General features: G+C 32.6%; 2 protein-coding genes across 2 annotated transcripts; one reads left to right on the forward strand and one right to left on the reverse strand.

Annotated features, from left to right (window-relative positions):
• Window positions 1-913: 913 nt before the first annotated feature.
• LOC144575021 (CBL-interacting protein kinase 11-like) lies at window positions 914-3,898 on the forward strand. The gene is made up of 2 exons (XM_078325139.1): window positions 914-1,140; window positions 1,820-3,898. The coding sequence occupies exon 2, from the start codon at window positions 2,155-2,157 to the stop codon at window positions 3,541-3,543; it is 1,389 nt and encodes a 462-aa protein (XP_078181265.1). The 5' UTR covers window positions 914-1,140; window positions 1,820-2,154; the 3' UTR covers window positions 3,544-3,898.
• Window positions 3,899-5,934: 2,036 nt separating this feature from the next.
• LOC144550011 (uncharacterized) lies at window positions 5,935-8,702 on the reverse strand. Its single transcript, XM_078298514.1, has 2 exons — window positions 8,610-8,702; window positions 5,935-7,346 (listed from the first exon to the last, which is right to left on the reverse strand). The coding sequence occupies exons 1-2, from the start codon at window positions 8,640-8,642 to the stop codon at window positions 6,150-6,152; spliced, it is 1,230 nt and encodes a 409-aa protein (XP_078154640.1). The 5' UTR covers window positions 8,643-8,702; the 3' UTR covers window positions 5,935-6,149.
• Window positions 8,703-19,188: the final 10,486 nt, after the last annotated feature.

Raw genomic sequence — 19,188 nt, forward strand, 5'->3', positions numbered from 1 at the left:
GCAAACCAATTATTTTTTTGGTAAACTGAATTTGGTGTCCTGTCTTGACTACAATCAAACTAAATATTATGTTGATTTATTCTTTTTTTTGCAAACCGATTATTTTTTTTTGTCAAACCAAACTTGATGTCTAGTTTTGACTACAATTAAATTGAACTTAATGTCCGATTTTGATTCTCTCCAATTAAATAAAAGTGGGAATTTTCAGTGACATTATATGATAAGAATATGTCAAAACGGGTTCAAACTCAATACTGAACATGAAGTTCAGGGGTATAAAGGTAATTTTATCCTACTGTTTAGACTAAAATTCATTGTAGCCTACTGGGTTGCTATTTATACAAGAGGAGGATTCAAATGCCTCCATGTTCTTGTGCCTCCATCATGCCTCCATCTCTTTTCATTATTTTCAAAGTTCAAACAGTCGATCCAAACCGCTCAACCTAACCTCCATACTAAAATATGTTTGGAGACCAAATTTTATATTTTTAGGAATTTTTTTACTATTTTTTAGATATGTACAAAAATATTGTTTTTAGATGGTTCAGATTTACTGATTTTGTACCTATCTAAAAATATAGTAAAAAAATTCCTAAAAATATAAAATTTGGTCTCCAAACATATTTTAGTATGGAGGTTAGGTTGAGCGGTTCGGATCGACTGTTTGAACTTTGAAAATGATAGAAAAAGATGAAGACATGATAAAAACATAAAAACATGGATGCATTTGAACCCTCCTCTTTATACAATTCTTAGTCTACTCTTTACCTCTTTATACAATTCTTAGTCTACTCTTTAGACTTTTTTCAACTCATTCGTAACAATGACTAACTTCAGGGGTATAAAGGTAATTTTAAGATTGGACCATGAAGATGAACCATCTCTCTAATCGCCGGATTCTTAAGATACAATCGCATTGAATTGCGAACTCAACGAGACCACTAGTTTTCACCTTACAGAGAGAGGGGAAGAGATAATCAAAAGAGAAATTCGAATCTTTCAGTTCTTTGTCAAAAGGATCTTTCTGAGAATTGTCGTCCATTCACCCTAGTTGGCGATCTTTCTCTTTCACTTTCAGATTGAAGCACTTGAGTTCTGGTATTGATTTAGATCCGATGGAGGTGCTCCAGCTCTGAAAAGGTAAACTTTTGCGAGTCTTTTTTCTAATTCGGGCTTAATGCTATTGGAAGTACATAATTTGGAAAATATGCCAGACGATGACTTTATTTGAATTTGAATTTGATCATTTGATGATTTATTGTTAATATCATTGTGGGCGATTAGTTGCTTTCTGATTTGAAATGTCGTAATATCTCCACTAAAAGTACTTCATCCCTTTGTAATTGCGACAAAAGAGGGTTTGATAATGTCGTATGCATGATCTAACTTTGGGATCTGGCATTTGCTCTTTTCTTTAATTCTAAGTCTCTTTATGTCGATATAATTTGACATTGAATGTTGATTTATTTTCAGTAGGGAACTTCTTTTATTTATTTTGTGTATCTCAATTAGTCCACTATTACCTTAAATTAATGTTTTTATACAGCTGTAATTGTCAGAACAGAAAGTTTTTCATATTCATTTTTTTTGTTATCCTTTTTAGCTACCTATATACAACAACAAGATCTTAGATTGTTAGCATCATAGAGTAGTCTCTGAACTGTTAGTTGAAGAGTTATATTTGTTCAGTTGTATGGTAATTTTGTTTTGTTATAAGTGAATGAAACATATATAGAATGACTACTGTTTCCTATCAACAGTTTGTTATTCAAATTCCTCTTTTTATAGTAACCTTGTTGTAAAAAAAGTTGGTTTTCAGATAATCGGGTCAAGGAGGAACCAAAAACTTCTGTGGAATGCATAAAGATGCTGTTGCAAGGAGAGAACATCTTCCCTAAATCGAGCTATATTCCAAATCAATCTGATTACTTATCATTGTTTCCTCATAAAAGGGCTTATGTGCTGATCCTTGGCAAATTGCAAGTGATAAATCATTATATTGGTGACGAAGGTTGATATTTCATTAAAGGGATTCAGAGAAAGGAACTAAGAAAGTTCCAGAAAGGTCTCCTTGTAGGTTAGATACGAGATTCATATCATTTTGGTTTCTGAGTGTAGATAGGTGATTAAATAACATAAAAGCAAAACCCAATTATGGATTCTAGGCGTACCATTGTGATGCAAAAGTATGAAATTGGTAGACTACTAGGCCAAGGCAATTTTGCAAAGGTTTACTATGCCAGAAACCTCAAAACCAACCTCGCTGTGGCCATAAAAATGATTGACAAAGATAAGGTCTTGCGGGTCGGGTTGATGGAGCAAATTAAACGGGAGATATCCGTTATGCGACTTGTCAGACATCCCTATGTGGTGCACCTCTTTGAAGTAATGGCTAGTAAAAGTAAAATCTATTTTGTAATGGAGTATGCCAAGGGCGGTGAGTTATTTAACAAAGTAGCAAAAGGAAGGTTAAAAGAAGAGGTGGCGAGGAAGTATTTCCATCAGTTGATCTTAGCTGTTGATTATTGTCATAGTAGAGGTGTTTTTCACCGGGATTTGAAACCCGAGAATTTACTTTTGGATGAGAATGAAAATTTGAAAGTATCTGATTTTGGGTTAAGTGCTTTGGTCGAATCCAAGAGGCAAGATGGGCTGTTGCACACCACATGTGGGACCCCTGCATATGTGGCGCCTGAGGTGATTGGTCGAAGGGGATATGACGGTGCGAAAGCTGATATTTGGTCTTGCGGGGTTATTTTATTTGTTCTAGTCGCTGGTTATTTACCTTTTCATGACACAAATTTAATGGAGATGTATAGGAAAATAAGCCGCGCTGATTATAGATGCCCCAGTTGGTTCTCATTTGAGCTGAAAAAGCTTCTTGCCAGGATTCTAGACCCAGATCCAAGTACCCGCATTACCATTCCAAAGATAAAAGAGTCTTCTTGGTACCAGAAGGATGTGAATGCCGGGGAAGATGGCAGGAATAAGAGTGTAATTTCTGATGAATCTTCAGGGGCTTCTACTTCGTCAGGAAGTGGGTCCCGAGAAGGAGGTATGCGTGAATCATTGAACCTCCCTAATTTGAATGCTTTTGATATAATTTCTCTCTCTACTGGGTTTGATTTATCCCGCCTTTTTGGGGAGAGGGAAAGCCATAGGGAGGTGAGGTTCACCTCAAGACAACCAGCTCTGACAATTATATCTAAATTAGAGGACTTGGCTGCAAGATTGCGACTACGGGTTAAAAAGAAGGATAATGGGCTTTTCAAATTGACTGGAACCAAGGAAGGGAGAAAGGGGGTAGTGGAGCTAGATGCAGAGATATTTGAAATAGCCCCTGAATTTTACTTAATTGAAATGAAAAAGACGAGTGGGGATACGTTGGAGTATAAATATCTTATGAAAGAGGAGATACGGCCAGCATTGAAAGATATCGTGTGGGCTTGGCAAGGTGACCATAATTACCAGCTAGAACATGAGAAGCCACCGGAAAACTCAAACCAAGAGACGACACATAATGAGCCTGACTCAGCACTGTGATTCGTGATTGATATACTTCTTTGTTTTCGGATCTAACAGCATATAAATCAGGATCAACGGCACGGATGGATTATATAGGAGATTTTTAATATGGATGAATGAGATCGGTCGGATAAAAGCTGTGTACTGTTTTCTTGGTGTGAATACCAGTGGAAACAAACTGGTTGGTGCAATTCCACTAATCGGTACATCCTGATTGAAGAACCATTTTTTGTTTTACTTTATTAGTTCCTATGTTTTTTTGTTGTTGTTGTGAAGTTAGAATATAAATGTCTAGATTTCTAATACTGGTAATTTGAGCTATCACACATTTCATTTTGTTTCTAAATTTGCTTAATCCACTGAAAGCGCTTAATATTTTGTTCTATTTTGACGGATCAAACTTAGCTAAGCGAGTTTGGTTATATGAATTCGGATTTAATTGCTAGAGCGCTCTATTAATCATAATCTTAATCTGATTTAAATCCAACAGTTTTGGCTGTCCATCGAACCGAGTTTAATCCGAGGGGAGTCATATCCTTACATCTTTTATTGTGAAGGTAGACAGCCTGGATTAGAATGCATTATTGCACATAATTCGTAGAGATAGAAGGGGAGAGAGGAGCTGGAATTCGAAGCCTATTTAATGCCACAAGCATGTTCAAGTACTATCGTGCAAGTGCCACGACAATCCAGGTTATTTAATCGGGTCCGGATCTTCGAAAATAATTTAAAATTGGGTTAATTTTCAAATACCCTTGAAAACTTCTTTAATTTCCTATTTACCCTCATACTCTTGGTTATATCTAATATATCTCTCAACTCTGATTTTTCTTTTCCATTTACCCTTGAGTTAATAACTCACAATTAAATATTGTCTAATTTGTTTTTTTCCCATCATACCCTTACCCTTTTTCTTTGATTTAAAAAGCTGAGATTGAGTTGCATATATAAAATTTTCTATTCAAAATCCAGCCGTATGTTTGCTTTGAAATCCGTGCAAAATCAATCTATAAAATCACTTACAAATTAGGAAACAGTTCATTTTTTTCTAGGCAAATAGAAGGAAATTGAGGGTATTAAAAGTCGCCACTCTTTAGGTTTCCTGTAAGATAGAATTTCATTTTTTTTATTGAGAAAAAACGAGGATCAAAGCCCTCATTTCATTAATAGGTAAACTGGTACACGAGAACAGTGTTCCCAAAGAGAAAGAAATAAAAACGAAAACAGGAAAAAAGGATAAAAATACCATTAAGTATACTAAGCCCTGTAAAGTCCTAAAAAGTAAGAAATCTAAGCTGCTCACGAAGTCTGAGCGTTGTCTGAGTTGAAAACAAAGAAAAAAAAATGTGAAGGTCAAGTGAAACCCTGAAATTTTTTCTAAACTGTCAATTGTTCTATTATCTCTCTGCTATCATAGCCATTTCACCCTATTTGCGATCGAATTTCATTTTTATTGTGATGAACAAATGGATCAAAGAGAAAGGACAAGGGTAAGATGGGAAAAAAATAAATTAGACAATATTTAAATGTGAGTTATTAACTCAAGGGGTAAAAAGAAAAGAAAAATCAGAGTTAAAAGATATATTAGATATAACTAAGAGTACGAGAGTAAATAGGAAATTGAAAAAGACTAAGAAATTAACCCTTTAAAATATGAATTTGAATTCTGACCATCAACATTTGGACCAATACGGTCTAACTAAAAATTCACGGGATTTTTAATATTCGGACCGAAGTTAGTTTGACGGTCCGAATTCAAATTCAAATTTGGGTTAATTTAAGAAATCGAAATTCTCTTTAATCCGGCCGGCCCAGCCCATGAAATAGTGAAAAAGTGGCACGTAGCTCAGTCCAGTGGTATATTGGCAAAATTTTACCTATGGACTTTTTTTTTTGACACAAAAATTGTGAATATCAGTTGGTTTATAATATTAACAAAAATTTTATGTAGGGATTATTAGCATTACCATCACAACAATTCTTTCTCTTTATTAATAATTCAAAATCTAAATATCAAACATAAGAAAATGAATAATGATATTCTTATTTAAAAATAATGCATTCACATAAAAAACACCCAGAGAAGAGAAAATCGCACAGTACAAGATTTAGAAGTTAAAAGGTCAACGGTCTATTGTAATTAATTCGCACAGTTCAGGGAAATGTTAATTTAACTCCAACACAAGTTTGGTACATAAAGGTATTGGTATTGCTGGTAAATATGACTTCCGATGAAATGAGGTACTTCCGTAAATCAGGCAGTCTAGTCAGACTGTCAGAGCAAAGAATCTTGCAGCTAGCTGTTGAGATAGTAAATTAGTAATCTAGGATATAAAACATCTATATGCTGGTGCTTTACATGCTCGCCTTAGGCAGTGTTTAAATTTTGTTTTACACGAGTTCTGCAAGATCTCACATATATTAGGTTAAGAGTGTGGTGAACCCAAAAATTCTAGTAATGAAGGACGAGTAGTATAGAATAAATCATAAATTAAAAAAAAAAAAACCCGTAAGATACATCACATGATCAGGAAGCACCTCTACTACTCCTATGTCTAATTAACTAACTTTTCTTCTCATGATCATATTTCTGCAAAATACACGAGCTAATGAAAATAATGAAACTACTTTTTGTTATAAAGATCAATATATATCTTTAGAAGAAAAGCAGCAGCAATGATGATCTCCACCCCCAGGAGGATACCACTGACCAATTTTGTGACATTGGCCCATTGTTCATTCATTGAAGGCATCAAAAGAAATGCTATCCAACTCAAACTTGATACGATAATAGAAATGAGAACCAAGATACCAATCCTGAGATAAACATCGATATCTTCATCCCCAGGGTACAAAGCGTAAACTGCTGATAACAGAACAATGCAAGTGGTCGTCACACCGGTCAACATGGTCGGGATCTCAGGTTCGTCGGTGAAGTTGTTCGAGTCTTGGCTAACTTGCTCTTCAGTGAAAAGAAGCACTGCTAGGTATGAGACCTTGACAACCAAAATAGGCATCAGGGACAGAAAAACGAGCCCATGAATGAATTTTTCGCCCAGTGTAATTGCAGCAGCTGCACTTAGAATTAGCATGGAGTTTTTTAGAAACTTTATTAGCAGAAGAAATCTAGTTCTCATAGCGAGCGGCAACAACTCCAGGGGCATTGCAGTGACCATCATTGAGAAAACCCCCAGCACTGATGCCAAGAATGTGACCGAAAGATCAATCGGTGGAAGTTGGTTAACCATCAATGAGGGATTCTTGTAGAACTCAAAAATTATAGCTAGTTGCATGGAAAAAGCACCTCCAACCGTCAAAAAAGCCACATCAGAGCAGCTCTTCATGGCTGCTTCAAAGGTTTGATCTCTGGACTGTTGCTCAGAGCCAGTTATTTGACTTCCAGCATAAGCAAGCATGCCTATGACAAATGGCACAACAACCAGAAAACAAGCTAACAAAGCATTTACATGTTTTACCAGAGCAAGAAGCAAAACATCGGTGCACATGAGACTAACCCCATCGCATGACACAAGCACTACATGAAGCATGTATTGCCAGTTCGTGAGGTTAATGTGGTGAGACATGCAAAGAACATACTTTGCTAACCCAAAACCAGAAACCAATGTCAGGATCAAGACAAGAGCAGCTACTGAGGTGAGAGAATCGACGGGCAGTTTGATGTCCTTGTATCCTGAGAATGCCATCGCACCAATTATCCCTACGGCTGCAATGGAGGCCTTTGCAAGGATGTCAACCCGGCTGAAGCATGCCTTCATAGTACTTTCTTCTTGATTTGCTCCATTGTTTATACTTTGCTCTCGCTGGTCATAGATCAAAAACCGTTCATTAGTCATTAGTTTTATATTAGTACAAGGAGAATTCTTGCAAATCCCAAGAATTTTTTTTCCATATCTGGTGATTCGTTAATTGCCTTGGTGGAAGTTCTTCTGGATATCATGAAAACAATGCATAGTTTTAACAGCTTATATATGATCAACACTCTTTTTGTAATTAATTAAAATGGTAAGATGCTTGAAATACAGCGAAACTTCTCAACTTATGAAATATTAAGCCTACAAATTTGATAAAAAATAGTAAGCCAACTAAGAGCCTTGATCGATGAATCAGAATCGGAATCGGTCACTTAATCGATGAATCGGAATCGGAAACTCGGATATTTTTTATAGAAGCTTCTTCTATACTCGGTTTGATTTGAGAATTGAATTTAGACTTAATTTGAGCTTATTTAAGACTACAAGGACTTGTTTGTGATATTAGAAAACCGCCAAGCAGTTTATTGGGTTATAAAACAAAGAAAAGTATGATATATGAAAATAATAGTAATAATATTAAGCTAAAAAAAATAATTCAGATTTAGGAATTTCTTTATTGAGTGCATAAATACTAAATAGGTATCTTTAATAGCCCAAGCCCAATTGAAGAAAATAATCCCTACATCTCCCTTAATCAGTGCCTCTGCCAGCGGACCCCACCTTCTCTTTAACCCTCTGACTGAATAGGCCCCACTCAAGCGCTTCGTTCTCCCTTGTTAAATCAGACAGGTGGGCCAATCTTCTTCTGACGATGGACCCTTCTCCAATTAGTATTTTGACCCAGTCAAAATTGCATATTTCGCTCCCAAATTAGAAATCGTGAGAATCAACGTCAAGAATCGCTTCACAGTAGAAGAATCAACGAAGAATCCCTTGAGTCGGCCAATTTGAACAAGTTTCTCGCTGAAAAATCGCGCACCGAGGAACTCGGTCCAAATTTGGATTGCCGACGGCCGATTCCGGTCTAACTCGGCCGATTTTTCCTTCTATCTTAGTATATGTTACATCTCGTAGATATAGTATTCTTTTGATTAGATTTTGAGATAATTTTTTTTTTTACTGACGGCATTGATATTTCATGCACATCAGAACTTCCAAATTATGGCACACACATCATAATATAAATCAGAAATTCAAAACGAATGAGAGCTCAACTCTTATTTTTCCTCAAAAAAAAAAACCAATATAAATGAGAATCAGTAATTCTAATTCCACTTCAAAGAAAGAGAAAACAGAAGACTAGTGAATTACCAAAAGAAGAAGCGGACGCGACTGAGAATCCATCAGAAGAGAATTATTTTCTTCTTTTCTTCTTTTTTTCAAAATATTATCGGGAGGACGGTGCGTGAAGAAGCGTTTGCTCTATCGGCTTATAAAGAGACAAAAAATTCCTTCTCGTTTTCTTTTTGTCAAAATAATGACGCCAATTGCCAGTTGGAGCGGAGACTAGCTCTCTAAGTCTCTAGGACTATCAGTGTTAAGGTCGGAATGAAAATGACTGAATCCGTAGATCGGGGTGTAAATAGTAAATGGGTACTGTAATTTTCGTATTCAGACTCAACTGAGGAAAAATTGAATTTTTTTCATAAACCATAATTAATAAATCAAAAATTAGGAAACCAATATGATTACTTTTTTTTTTGAAAAACCATACGGACCGTATGGTTCCTACGGTCTCCAAAATTGCATTTCTCCAGACCGTAAGAACCATACGGTCTTAACAAAAAAAAAATTTATAAAACAGAAATTTTTAAAAAATTTTTTTGTATTAAAATATTAGAAATATTGAATATATTTCTTTGAAAATAGATGAAATATAATATAATTTGATTTATTAGAAAGATTGCAACAAATAACCCGGATCAATATTTTCGAGGTCGGATTTTTCGCAGCGGTAAGAAAAATTAATATATTTCTTTATGTGTTATTGAAAAAAAATAAAAATGCTTAGATTCCGAGTTATTGATCCCGGTTCAAAAGTCACTTCTAGGTAATCCATAAAATATTGTGATCCTTCTAAAACATTTAATTTATAAAAAGTTGTATCTATTTTGATAATTCTTTTTGAATAACAATCATTAAATAACTTAAAGTTTTTGTTTTTTTTCAAAAATAGTTACAACTTTTCATAAAATAAATGTACTAAAAGGATCACAATATTTTCTGAATTACCTAGAAGTGACTTTTGAACCGGGATCAATAACTCAGAATCTAAGCATTTTTATTTTTTTCCAATAACACATAAAGAAATATATTAATTTTTCTTACAGCCACGAAAAATCTGGTCTGAAAAATATTGATCCGGGTTATTTGTTGGAGTATTTCTAATAAATCAAATTATATTGTATTCCATCTATTTTCAAAGAAATATATTCAATATTTCTAATATTTTAATACAAAAAATAAAAATTAAAAAAAATTTCTGTTTTATAAAAAAAAAAAAAAATTTGTTAAGACCGTATGGTTCCTACAGTCTGGAGAAATGCAATTTTGGAGACCGTAGGAACCATACGGTCCTTATAGTTTTTCAAAAAAAACATAAAAAATAATCATATTGGTTTCCTAATTTTTCATTTATTAATTATAGTTTATGAAAAAAACTCGGAAAAATTCCTTCTCTTATGCAATTTGCAGTTTCTTTTAAAATAACCCTCACTTATCCATGACTTTTATATTGACGTGGAATGAAAAATAGAACAGCGATATGATTTGTTGTCTCCACTTTTCTAACTTATCCTTCTTCCCATTTCTTTTGCAAAAAAGGTCGGTGACCCAGGAATCAGGATCCATCGTCATTAGAATTGAAACTTATTTTAATAAAAATCAAAAGTAGAAAATCATTCAACTTGTCAAGTGATTTAAGGTAGGGGTGTAAACGGATACAGATAATCTGCTCCGTTCTGGATTAAACAAATACGGATAATTGCAAATACGGATACAGATAATTTTTTGCATATAGTGAAAAAATGGCGGATACAAATACAAATAATTTCATAAAGGTGAATATCCGTATCTATATCTGCAATTATCTGGATCCGAAATTACTCCCAACCAGCTTTAACTTTACTGCTTGGATAGAAGTTGTTATATATTATTTCATATTCGTTTCAGTATTGGTTGTGGTATAAATGATAATACGATATGGTTTTCAATTTAATATGTTTTTTGTTGGTGATGGTGCAACAATAACGTAATTTTCTTTTATTTTTATCTTCATTTTTTCATTTTTCATTCTTTTTTTATTCAAGATTTTAGTTCGTGAATGTAGTATGCTTTTAATCTCTGCTAAATTGGTTTTAATCATTGTTTCAAGTCATTTTTTTATATCTTAAAGTCCATAACTTAATTATTCGAAATTATTCGTTTCGTATTCGAATATGTATCCGTTGATTATCTGCTCCGTATCCATTTAAGGCGGTTATGATTTTAAAGTTTGATGTTTACTATCTGTATCTGTATCCGTATCCGTATCCGCTCATTGAAAAACAGATACAAATCCACTCCGTTTACACCCCTACACGTGAGGTAATCACAAAAGTGTCACAAAAAAAAAAGGAGATATTCGTGTGCATTCTAATCAGACGGTCCGATTTAAACTAAAATTTTGAATTATTTTAGAAAATCCGAATTGAAAAAATAATACCGAACCGCACACATTATGACTAATTAAAATGACGTCCAAGAGATCGAGACAACTCCCGAAGCATATTCTCCTCCAAGTCTCCGACCATTCATCAAGTCACGAAATTTTATTTAAGTTATTCAATTGGTTCGCTTCCTTGTAAAAAATCGTCACTTGTTTTTATTTGCGTGTTTAAAAGCGTCACCAATTCAAGTAGCGAAAACGTCACCGTTTCAAAGGAGATGAAGAGAAGTCAAAATCCGGAAAACTAAATTTTCAATTACAAATCATAAACATTGTGGAGAATTACACGAAGCTCAATTGGCTAACATAATAGTAGGGGGAAAAAAAAACTCGTAGCACGTGTATTGACTCGTATTTGACTCGTTCGTTAATAATTTATTTGTTAGTGGACCGAATTATTAACAAGCTAGCTCATCATTGACTCGACTCAAAATTAATAAGTTTGAGCTAGAGCATAGCTCGCTCGTAAGCCGGCAAGCCAACTCAATCTAAGTATGAATTTGTGTGAATTTAGTATGTATATATTTATTGAGGAGGGATCAAGTTACAACAATTTTTGAGTTACAGCAAGTTACAACAAATATTTTCTACATTTTCAAAGTCCAAATCGTCAATCCAAACCATTAGACATGATCTCTACAATAAAATGTGCTTGGATACCAAATTTTATATTCTTTGAATTTTTTTTACTATTTATTAAGATGGGTACAAAATTCAATGGTCTGAATTTGACTAGTTTTTGTACCCATCTTAATAAATAGTAAAAAAATTCCAAAAAAATGTAAAATTTGGTCTCGAAGCACATTTTATAGTAGAGATTACATCTAACGGTTTGGATCGATGATTTGGACTTTGAAAATATAGAAAATGCTTGTTGTAACTTGTTATAACTCAAAAATTGTTGTAACTTGATCCCTCCTCATATTTATTTTGTGAACTATATTTGTATGAATTTAAAAATTTAATATTTTAGTATGTATGAATTTAGTTACAAATTTAATTTATGAAAGTTGACTTTATAATGCATTATATATTTAAGCTTTTGGCTCACAAACTGACTCGGCTCGCTCATTGCCAAAACAAACGAACAACAAATCACTTTTTCAGCTCGAATTCAAATGTTAGTTCGCTCATAACACGCTCGTTGCTAAAACGAGCAAGCCATGAGCTTGATTTAGCTCGAATTAAGCCAGCTCGTTGCCAGCACTACATTAGTACTCTTGGTTCGAAAATTGTCTTTAATTATTCGTAATTAAAAATATATTAAACATTTTAGCAGTGTTTGCCAGCTGGTGCATGCGCAAGTCCATTTTAAAATTCTGCTACAGAAAGCACATCAGAATAATATTAGGACGGGGGTGAAAACAAATCGGATATTATGCATCTGTATTGGAATTTATATTCAAATTTTTACAAATTCAGATATCTAAATACAAATAATTTGTGAATACTCATACAAATATAATTTATATAAATATGGATACAGATACTGATACATATATGATTTACACGGATACAAATATGGATAATTATTTGTATCCGTACATTTTTTTAATTTTTTAAAAATCCGTTTGTGCATATACAAATGATTACCTGTTTTTGTCATTTTTAAATTTTTCGAATATTAGTTTGTCTGAACACGGATAGTTATCGTATTTCTATTTCTTTATTCATTTGTTTTAGGATCATATTTGTTTAGAAAGAAATTTTGTTGGTATTTTCTGATTGAAAGATTGATTATATTGGTGTTTAATTTTTCTTAATGAGATATATATTTTGTTACAAATTAAATTAGGTATTTGTATAATGAGGAGGGTTCCAATGCCTCATCTTTTGCATATCTTATATTTTATATTTTTGTTTTCAAAATTTAAATTGTTGATCCGAACCGTTCAACATAATATTTATACTAAAATATGCATGAAGATGAAATTTTATATTTTTTTTAAATTTTTTTACTATTTTTTAAGATATGTACAAAATCACTATTTTTGAACCATTCAAAAACAGTGATTTTCTACCCATCTTAAAAAATAGTAATTTTTTTTTTTAAATTATAAAATTTCATCTCTAATCATATTTTAGTATGGATATCATGTTGAATGGTTCGGATCGACAATTTAGACTTTGAAAACGAAGATATAACATATGAGGTATGAAAGGCATGAGGCATTGGAACCCTCTTGTATAATATATGTAATCATGTTCGTATATGTTTAATATCCGATTGTATTTGTCTAATATTTGATATTTATCTGTATCGAGAAAATAAAATCGGATACTAATATGATTTTACTACTATCTAATATGTTTCCGATCCATTTTCATGGACTTCCTCACTTGTATTTCTTTTTGTTGCCATTTATGCATGATGGTCCGTCCAGCCATCCTTGCCCTTTTCTTCTTTGTTCTCGATTCAATTTTTTTTTTTTTTTTTTCCTGTAGTTGGTTTACGACAGTGCTATATGGAAGGCATTTTCCAAGACAGACATAGTCAAGTAGACAGTCGGAATTGCCCGATTTCAACGCTCGAGCAACGCAATATTATATATCAAGATAAGCCCTTCAATTTCAATCAAATTATAATAAAAAATAATTATCTAGAGTTCAAGTTTCAAATTTCAATGAGTTATTCAACTTTGGTAGTTGACAGATAAGATCCGACTATGCAAGTTGTAAAAATCAGTGTTGTAAATAACAGTATGCGTTCGTTGGACGGACAGGGTACCGCCAAATGATTATTTGAGAATAATTGAGCATAGTCAGAAATAATTGACTTATTATTTGAGAAAATTCGTGACGATTTGATCACTGCCAACGACTAATTGGTCTAAACGGATATTTTTTTACAACACTGGTAAAAATAATGCAGTTGATAGAAGCATGAAAATTTTTAAAAACTAAGAGAACTTTAAAACGACAGCCTAGCTACTGTTTTTTGCCCAAATGTTGTGATGTCTCAGAAACAGGTAACTGATCATTATTCGGACAAAGAGAATTGTATAGCGTGCTCTGGCAAGTGGCAATTGAGGAACGGGAAACCGTATAATCGTTACATGCTGCACGTTGTGTTGCACCGCATTCGCCGCAGAGTTTAGATAAGGGAGATGACGCGATACGTGATCTCTTCGGTTCCTAGCTAGTTAAGATTGTGATGAGGCTGTAACGAAAAGAAGATAAATAATGATGAGGATGAGGTTAATAATATTCAGTAACAACTATGATAGCAATATTTAAGATAATTTAATTGAGAAACATATCTCTTATAATTATTAAGATGAAGAATATTATGACGTCACCTGCCTCAAATTGTCCAAAGAGGAAGCTTCATAGTTCACACTGATACCTCTTAGAAGCTTCTTAGTTCACATTGATTAATTTATCAGTCTCGTTTGTACGAATTTCAGCATATATAACATTAATTTCAAAATCTATCTAATCAACTTCAAACGGTGAATATAAATTGTTCAAACCGATCTACTTCATTAGTTATGTGTTTACAACTTTATATTTAAAATTTATAATTTTTCGAATTTATTTAGTATAAAATCAAGCGGTCAAATGTAGGAGTTTTTAAGTTAATTTTATGAATTTATTTTTTCAATATTCTTCATACTAAATAACTAAAAAAAATTTATATATAAACACATCACTCATAAAATAAATCGGTTTGAACAGTTCAAATTAATCATTTAAAATATATTCAATAAATTTTGAGATTGTTGTCATATAACACTGATATCATACTAATTGAACTTAATTTATCTACTTAATCAAACATGCATGATCAACCTCCAATCTGAAGCAGGCGATGCCGAATGACATTAGCCATATGCTAACAAGGACTAATTAAGTGAGAACTTTTACAAAATATACTTCTTTGCACAAAATTAAAAGTTCACAGCAATTTTTTTTCCAATTCCAAAAAATATCTTTTTGAGGTCACATATATTTAATTTATTTCCTTATATCCTCCACTTTTCTTTCCTCTTTTCTTATTAATTATTTATTAAATATTTTCAATAGTGTAATACGGTCCTTTCAAATTTTCAAATTTGACATTAAATTTCGTGATTTCATAGTTGACAAACTATTTTCATGCTTCACAGATCAAAATTATTTGTTTTACCATTCAAGACAACTTTATATGAATTTCTCAAAATTAAATTTTGTGATTTTATTTTTGAATTGTCAAATTAAAAAAATTACATTTTCATTTTTCTAAAACTTGATTTTTATCGCTTATATTACCCAAATCAAATAATGAAAACTACTCAGTAATTATATTTCTAAAATTTAATCAATATTATATGATATTTATAAAACGTAAAAACATTTAATAATCAATACTTTTTAATTTTTTATATTGAATTCACACTATTCGCTACGTCTACTCTGTCTTGTGAGTTGTGAATATCTAGGTCATGTTTCCAGTGTGTCAATTGATGTTAGATTCATTTTACTTTTGATTAGTGCAAACAATCTAAATGTTACATTTAAATTAAAAATCATATCTTACAAAATTGACTTTTCTAGTAATCATTTATATTAAATCAAAATCAAAATTTTGTATTACTTTCAAAGTTCAAAACAACAATTTGTTATCTCAAATTTAAAGTTTGAAAATTCTCATGATAAGCTTCTACCAATCATTTCAAAAATAAATAAATTCTCATGATAATTATTGTTGTTTAATTTGTGATGCCTATTTAATTATTTTGAGCTTGAAATTGTTGAAATGACATCAACTTTGGCATTGTACATTGTAATGAAATTTCATATTTCACAGACACTTTTCAAAAGGTGGAGCTTAAGTTTTTCGAATTATGAATGAGGAAATTGCAAACTATTATGAAAACTAAATATTTAAATTTGTAATAATTATATAATTTGGAGTGAGTTAGTGAGTGAGAAAGGAAGAGTGAGAATGAAATTAATGGAATTCAAGGGAGTATTTTGTTAAAAATACTTAGAAGAATATTTTATTTTGGCTTTTGAGAATAGGCGGTTTTATAAACTTCCTCTGATTTAAATTATCAGAACTAAAAGTACTAAAAACTCACAAAAGTTACAAATGTAGCGTTGTTAAAATCGGTGGCAAGGACCAACATTCCTGGCAGTCCATTTCCCTCCAAAAATTACAAAAATCACAAAAGTACTAGAATAATAGCTCGGGCACCGAATTTTTTATTGATATCCTCAATTAAATAAAAAATTACAAAAAATCTCACTATTTTTTTTTAAATATTCAGAGCGTCAGAATTCTTGGCAATCCATTTCCCTGCAAGATCGTCAAGAATCTGAACGGTTTTGGAAAAAAATGGACCGCTAGGGCTTTGGTTTTTTTTTTTTTTTTTTTTTGGGTCAAGATTAATGAGTAATTGAGAAGTAAAATTATTCATCAATTTATTGTAAAATTAAGATAAAGTTGCAACAAAAGTAAAGTAAATGACAAGAGATAGAGATAGCAATAATAGAATTTTGTTCTCCACTATTGTATATAATATGTGTCTCCCATTCTCTATTTACAAAGCCTCTATTTATAGGCTAGAAAGAGATGTTACAATAATAAAAGAGAAAATAAATGTCAATGGTAGTGGAGATAGTGGAGCTAGTGGAGGTAGTGGGCAATGAAATGATAATATTTATTGGAAGTTATAGAATGAACATCCACATAAATATATTTTATAACACTTCCCCTTGGATGTTCATCTTTTATTATACGCTGTTAATATGATACTTCAGGATCGATATTAACATGATACTTCAGGACCATGTACTGCCTCATTAAAAATCTTACCAAGAAAAACCCATTGAAATAAAAACTTGGTTAAGGGAAAAAGAGTACAGTGCGTATAATGCTTTCCCTCATTTTGATATCATCGAATATCCTTCAATCGATGTAGACCTATCTTCTTTGTGAGTTGTACAAAAATCTTTGTCGGTAAAGATTTTGTGAATAAGTCTACCAGATTGTCGATTGATCGGACTTGGCAAACATCTATTACGCCTTCCTTTTGTAGGTTATGTGTCGAAAAGAACTTTGGTGCAATATGTTTAGTTCGGTCTCCTTTGATATATCCTTCTTTGATTTGTGCAATGCATGCTGCATTATCTTCATATAGCGGAGTAGGATTTACCTTGATGTTTTCAAGTCCGCATTCTTCTTGAATATTTTGAATCATTGACCGTAACCAAACACATTCTCGACCCGCCTCGTATAAGGCGACCAGTTCAACGTGATTTGAAGATGTAGACGTAAGAGTTTGTTTTGTCGATCGCCATGAAATTGCAGCTCCACAATAGGTGAATACATATCCTGATTGAGATCGTGCTTTATGTGGATCCGATAAATATCCCGCATCTGCATATCCAACTAAATTGGATTTTGTATCCTTTTATAGTATAAATATCCCGCATCTGCATATCTCATCTGCATATCTTTAGTTCCACAGAGATACCAAAATACTTGTTTAATTCCATTCCAATGTCTTCTGGTTGGTTTGGAACTATATCTTGCTAACACATTTATTGCAAATGAGATATCGGGTCTCGTATTATTTGCAAGATATAATAATGCCCCGATTGCACTTAAGTATGGCACTTCAGGACCAAGCACTTTTTCATTATTTTCTTGTGGGTGAAAATGATTATTTTCTGCATTTAGCGATCGTACGACCATTGGTGTGCTCAAAGGATGAGCTTTATCCATATTGAATCTCTTTAATATTTTTTCAACATAATTTAATTGATGGATAAATATTTCATTATTTAGATGTTCGATCTGCAGGCCGAGACAAAATTTTATTACACCAAGGTCTTTCATCTCAAATTCATTCTTCATTAATTTTGCAGTATTCTCAATCTCTTCAGGAGATCCAATAATATTCAAATCATCAACATACACTGCAATGATTGTGAAACCTAGATTTGATCTTTTAATAAAAACACACGGACTAATTATATTATTTTTATATCCTTCTTTTAGAAGGTACTCACTCAGTCGATTATACCACATTCGACTAGATTGTTTTAGTCCGTATAAAGACCTTCTTAATTTTATAAAGTACATCTCTCTAGGTTTTGACTTATATGCTTCAGGCATTTTCAATCCTTCTAGGACTTTCATGTATATATTACTATCAAGTGAACCATATAAATAGGCTGTTACAACATCCATAAGTCGCATTTTTAGATTTTCTGCAACTGTGAGACTTATTAGAAATCTGAGAGTTATCGCATCCACTACAGGTGAATACGTTTCTTCATAATCAACTCCAGGTATTTGTGTAAAGCCTTGTGCCACTAGCCTTGCTTTATATCTCACAATCTCATTTTTCTCATTTTTTTTATGACAAATACCCATTTGTAACCTACAGGGTTAACATCTTTGGGCGTTTGGACTACAAGTCCAAATACTTGCCGCTTTTCTAATGAACTTAATTCTGCTTGTATGACATATTTCCATTTAGGCCAATCATTTATATGTCTACACTCTTCTAGAGTTTTTGACACATTATCTTCTTCGTTTATAACATCGCTTGCTATAGCGAATGCAAATATTTCATCAACATGTGTTTTATTTCTATTTAATATAGTACCATTTATTACATAATTTATAGAAATCTCATAATCATTTGGTACTTGAGTTTCTTCTGGAACTTCATCAACCTCTTCTAGGGATTTATCAACTTCTTTATGGGTTCTACCATCAATCTCTTCTGGGATTTTATATACTTCTTCAGGAGTTTTACTACCAACCTCTTCTGGGGTTTTATTGACTTCTGCAGGAGTTTTACTACCAACCTCTTCTGGGGTTTTATTGACTTCTGCAGGAGTTTTACCATCAACCTCTTCTGGGGTTGGACCAACTGCTTTATTCTGCTCTTTCCTTTTACGTGGATTTACATCTTTAGAACCAAGTGGTCTTCCACATTTTCTACGCACATTAGATTCATTAGATATTTTTGTAATGTCAATTCGAGCAGGTGCGTTTATAGCTGGAATATGTGATTTAGTAACTTTATTCGTATCTGTGAATGCATCAGGCAATTCATTTGCAATTCTTTGCATATTTATGATCTTTTGAACTTTGAGTTCACATTGACCACTTCGGGGGTCAAGATAAGATAACGATGAATTCCAAGTTACTTGTTTATTCAGTTTTTGTTTTTCTTCTCCTAA

This window comes from Carex rostrata, chromosome 2 (assembly GCF_964058835.1).
Source record: "Carex rostrata chromosome 2, lpCarRost1.2, whole genome shotgun sequence".
Taxonomy (NCBI): domain Eukaryota; kingdom Viridiplantae; phylum Streptophyta; class Magnoliopsida; order Poales; family Cyperaceae; genus Carex; species Carex rostrata.